Raw genomic sequence first — 5,617 nt, 5'->3', positions numbered from 1 at the left:
TGCCCTATTTATAGTCACCATACTCTTCTATTGCTTTGATTTTTTTTCTTCTTTCTATATTTTTAATGAAAAAGTGTGTTGACATAAGAAAAAGGCTCAGGATGCTGTGGCAGAAGGATTTCGAGTTCAAAGCCAGGGTCAGCAACTTAATGAGGTCCTAAGCAACTTTAGACCCTGTCTCTAAATAAAACATTTTTAAAAGGCCTGGGGATGTGTCTCAGAGGTTAAGTGACCCTGGATTCAATCTCTGGTACCCCCCCACAAAAAAAATGGTGGTAAAAGTAAATGGCTGATTTCTATCCTAATCGCTGAAATCTCTGAATGCTACTTTTTTGGGAAAAGCTTCAGCTTTATCTCTAATAACAATTGTATCCATATATTTAGAAAACTAAAAGGGAAAGAGCTTATGGTAATCTAAATAGACATAGAAAAAGCATTTGGCAGATTTCAAAATCATTCTTTTTTTTTCTTTATTAAAATATTTTGTTTAGTTGTTAATGGACCTTTATTTCATTTATTTGCTTATATGTGATGCTGAGAATTGAACCCAGGGCCTCATGCATTCTAGGCAAGTACTTTACCACTGAGCCACAACCCCAGCCCACTCAACACCATTCTTAATTAAAAAAAAAAAAAAGCGGGGCTGGGTGGTGGTGAGGAACTAAACAAATTAATCACAGGAGGGAACTTCTTCAGCAGTGATAAACAGCACCTATTTGAAAGCTTCTTGCTGGGCTGAGGGTATAGCTCAGTGGTAGAGCACCTGTCTGTCATGTCTGAGGCACTAAATTTCTTTCCCTAGCACTGAGGGAAAGAAAAAAAAAAAAAAGCAGCCTACTGCATCATACTTAATAAAGAAAAAATGGGGGGTTGGGGTTGTGGCTCAGTGGTAGAGTGCTCGCTTCGCACGTGAGAGACCCTGGGTTCTATCCTCAGCACCACATAAAAATAAATAAACAAAATAAAGATATATATAAAAAAAAAGAACAAATGGGGGCTGGGGTGTAGCTCAGTGGTACAGTGCTTGCCTAGCACTGTACTTGTGAGGCACTGTGTTCAATCCTCAGCACCACATAAAAATAAATAAAACAAAGGTATTATGAACATCTACAACTAAAAAAATTAAAAAAAAAAAAAAAAGAACAAAATGGCTGGGGTTGTGGTTCAGTGGTGGAGCTATTGCCTAGCATGTGTGAGGCACTGGGTTCAATCTTTAGCACCACATAAATAATAAACAAATAAAATAAATCTATAAGTAAAAATATATTAAAAAAAAGAACAAGTGACTATTTTCTCAAGGTCAATAAAAAGATTTCTATTTATATTGTCCTGGAAGTTCTGCTCAGGGCAATCAAATAAGGAAAAGAAATAAAACACATCCAAATTGGGAATAAAAAAAAAATAGAAGCAAAAATGAATTTATTTGTAGGCAACATAATAATCTATCTAGAAAATCTGATTCTACAAAAAAAATACTAAAATTGTTTAGGTGAGATTAGCAAGGTTGCAAGGTATGAGACAAAAGTCAATTGCATTTTTGTATACTAGTAATGGACAATCAAATCAAATCTTTAAAAACATTTCTCTAAAACCAAAAATATGAACAGCACGGGGATAAGTTTGAAAAAATATGTGAAAAACACTTGAGTTACAAAACACTGATGAGAGAAAATAAAGATTTAAATAGAGAGGCATATAGATTTTTTGTGGATCTGAAGACTCAATATTGTTAAGATTCTCCCCAAGTAAATCTACAGATTCAGTGCAGACCTAATCAGAATACCAGAAGGTTGGTTGGTTTGCTTGTTTAGAAGTTGACAAGCTGATTCTAAATTCATGTGCTAATTCAAAAGACATAGAAGAGGCAAAAGAACTCTGATCAAGAAAAACAAGGGGCTAGGGTTGTGGCTCAGCAGTAGAGGGCTTGCCTGGCATGTGTGAGGCCCTGGGGTCGATCCTCAGCACCACATAAAAATAAATTAATAATAATTAAAAAAAGGTATTGTGTCCAACTGCAACAACAACAACAACAACAACAGAACAAAATGGGCAGGCAAACTTGATTTTGACACTTTTTATAAAGGTACAATAATCAAAATGTTGTGTCGTAGAATAGAAAAAAATAATAGAAAAAGATCAACAAAACAGATATAAAGTTATAAACTCACACATACATAAACATGGGATATGGTTTTTGTTAGTTTTTTGCAGTGTGGGTGTTTGTGTTGCTGGGGATCAAACCCAGGGTCTTTCATGCTGTGCATGCGCTCTACCACTGAGCCACATTCCCAGCCCCTGGACAAGAGATTTTTGAGAAAGGTACAAAAGCAATGAAGTGGAAAAAGGGTAGTCTTTTCGCAACTGGAAATAACTAACTATTCCCCCTCCCCCACAAAAAAACCCAACTTTATATTTATACCCTGTACCTCATACAAATTAATTCAAAATTTATAATTGACCTAAATATAAACACTAAAACTTTAATACTTCTATAAAAAAGATAGAAATTTTCTGTAATCTTGGGTGTGATAACAACTGCTTAGACATGTCACTAAAAGCATAATTCATAAGAAAATCCAACTTTATCAATTCAAAACTGTTCTTCAAAAAGGCACTGTTAAGAGATGAAAAGACACTCATTTCACATACTTTCCTGACCCTTCTTTTTTTTTTCTTCCTGACCCTTCTTTAGGCTATTGAATTTACAATGTGCTCCTGTAGATTAGAATTTCATCTCCTCCAAGAGTCTGTTGACTGTTCACCTTCTACAGCAGGCTGAAGAATAGCCCTGAAACAAACCCAAATCCTAATCCCTAGAACCAGCAAATGTTACCTTATATGGCAAAAGAGACTTTGTAGATGTAATTATGTTGGGATCTTGAGATGGGGAGTTTGTCTTAGATTATCTGGGTGGGCCCTAAATGCAATCACAGATGTCTTAAGAGGAGGAAGCTGAGAGAGATTTGATAACAAAAGAGGCCTTGTAATGAGGGAAGCAGGGGAAAAGGTGACATGAGTGGAACCAAGAGCAGTGAGGACCACCTGCCTAGCTACACAAGGCAAGGCAAAGCACAGGCAGCATATCCCTGTCCACAGGCAGCATACCCCCTCCAAGGCAGCATATCCCTGCCCACACCTGGATTTCAGCCGGGTGAAACTGATTTTGGACCTCTGACGTCCAGAACCATAAGAAAATAATTGAGTGCTGCTTTCGGCCACCCAGTTTGTGTTTATCTGTTGCACCAGTCAGGAAACTTATACATCCTTCTGGACCGGAAGGTGGGTTCAGGGAGGAGATGTCTTAAGGTGGGTTCAGGGAGGAGACGGTCTTAACGGAATTTTCCCTCCTACCAGCAACAAGGGAGCCCATTGCTACATCTCTCACTAAACCATAAAGACAGAATACAAATAACTCTCTAGCAGCCCAGCCAAGTGCCGACTGTCCTGGAACATCATCACACTTTTTTCCAGGGTAAAGCAGTTCATAGCTCAGGGGTTTTATTTTTAACATGCAATCCTAGGAGCATGTGGGTTTACACATACAGAGGGGTCAGTTCTCTACCCACTGTGCAAACAAACAGCAGAATACCTAAATGCCACTTTAAATATTTGCTACTATCTACTTTTCTTCTTTACCCCCAGAACCTATAAAGGGAAAAATTGATTACATAATTGAAGTTGCTAGGAAAGAACCCCAAGTACCTATATGGTGAGAAGGACAGATAATGTGTAGATAACTAGACTACGATTTGAATTTATCTACTCAAATCCTCCAGTGAATCTTAACAAAATATTTATCTAGAAGAGTCCACTTCAGTTTAAAAAAAAAATTCAATTGTTTCTTCTTTCAGTTTAGAAGAGAGAAATAAACATCTGGAAGATTTAATGAGAAGGCCCAGAGAGAGAGCCAGAAAACTGAGGTAAGTTTTCCGTTCTTTAAAAATCAATAGTAATGTCTTGTTTCCCGCCCCCCCCCCGCCCCTTTGGTACCAGGTATTGAACTCCAGAGCACTCAACCACTGAGCCTCATTCCCAGCCCTTTATTGTATTTTATTTAGAGGCAGGGTTTCACTGAATTGCTTAGGGCCTCACTAAAAAATTTGCTGAGACTGACTTTGAACTTGCAGTCCTCCCACCTCATCCTCCTGAGCCACTGGGATTACAGGCATGCACTACCACACCGAGCTAATAATAATGTCTTTAGCTTTAAAAAAGTGTGTGTGTGTGTGTGTGTGTGTGTATTTATACACATGTATATAATACATTTCTAAAAACTTTTCCATGTCTCAATTTAAGATAAATTATAGGAAAATTCTTAATATTTTGCAATGATTTTAAAATAATCACCTGATAAATTGTTTAGCATTTTTTAATTTATATGTGACAGTGGAATGCATTATAATTCTTATTACACATATAGAGCACAATTTTTCATATCTCTGGTTATATACAAAGTATATTCACACCAATTCATGTCTTCATACATGTACTTTGGATAATAATGTCCATCACTTCTAACCCCATGCCCCCTCCCTTCCCCTCACACCCCTCTGCCCTATCTAGAGTTTGTATATTCCTCCCATGCTCCCTCTCCCCTACCCCACTATGAATCAGCCTCCTTATATCAGAGGAAACATTCAGCATTTGTTTTTTTGGGATTGGCTAACTTCTCTTAGTATTATCTTCTCTAATTCCATCCATTTACCTGCAAATGCCATGATTTTATTCTCTTTTTTTTTCTGAGTAATATTCCATTATATATATATATGCCACATTTTTTTGTCCATTAATCTACTGAAGGGCATCTACGTTGATTCCACAGTTTAGCTATTGTGAATTGTGCTGCTATAAACATTGATGTGGCTGTGTCCCTGTAGTATTCTGTTTTTAAGTCCTTTAGCTATAGACCAAGGAGTGGGATAGCTGGGTCAAATGGTGGTTCCATTCCCAATTTTCCAAGAAATCTTCATACTGCTTTCCATATTGGCTACACCAATTTGCAGTCCCATCTGCAGTGTTTGAATGTACCTTTTCCCCCATATTCTCGCCAACACTTATTGTTGTTTGTCTTCATAATAGCTGCCATTCGGACTGGACTGAGATGAAATCTTAGAGTAGTTTTGATTTGCATTTCTCTAATTGCTAGCGATGATGAACATTTTTTCATATATTTGTTGATTGATTGTATATCATCTTCTGAGAAGTGTCTATTCAGATCCTTGGACAACTTATTGATTGGGTTATTTGTTTTTTGGTGTTTAGCTTTTTGAGCTCTTTATATGATAAATATTTTTTTATAGAACCTGAATTGGAAAGAGATTTCCTGCCCTCAGGAATATATGTTTGCCTCTTATGAATGTACTAAGATTTTGCCTGAAAAAAAAAAATTGCTTATAGCAAGGCGTGGTGGCATACACCTGTAATCCCAGCAACTCTAGAGGCTGAGGCAGGGGGATGTTGAGTTCAAAGCCAGCCTTAGCAAAAGCGAGGTACTAAGCAACTCAGTGAGACCCTGTCTCTAAATAACATACAAGATAGGGCTGGGGATGTGGCTCAGTGGTTGAGGAGTGCCCCTGAGTTCAATCCCTTGTACCAAAAAAAAAAAAAAAAAAAAACC

At 37.4% G+C, this 5,617-nt stretch overlaps 1 protein-coding gene across 5 annotated transcripts in view; it reads left to right on the top strand.

Annotated features, from left to right (window-relative positions):
• Cage1 (cancer antigen 1) overlaps positions 1 to 5,617 on the top strand; it is a 40,977-nt gene that overhangs the window by 28,534 nt on the left and 6,826 nt on the right. For all 5 annotated transcript variants that reach the window (XM_048799760.1, XM_048799759.1, XM_048799758.1 and 2 more), the window contains exon 12: positions 3,852 to 3,920. In XM_048799760.1, coding sequence (XP_048655717.1) covers positions 3,852 to 3,920 — 69 coding nt within the window. The remainder of the gene's footprint in view (positions 1 to 3,851; positions 3,921 to 5,617) is intronic.

This window comes from Marmota marmota, unplaced genomic scaffold (genome assembly GCF_001458135.2).
Source record: "Marmota marmota marmota unplaced genomic scaffold, marMar, whole genome shotgun sequence".
NCBI lineage: Eukaryota > Metazoa > Chordata > Mammalia > Rodentia > Sciuridae > Marmota > Marmota marmota.
This window is presented reverse-complemented; position numbering and strand designations above follow the sequence as displayed.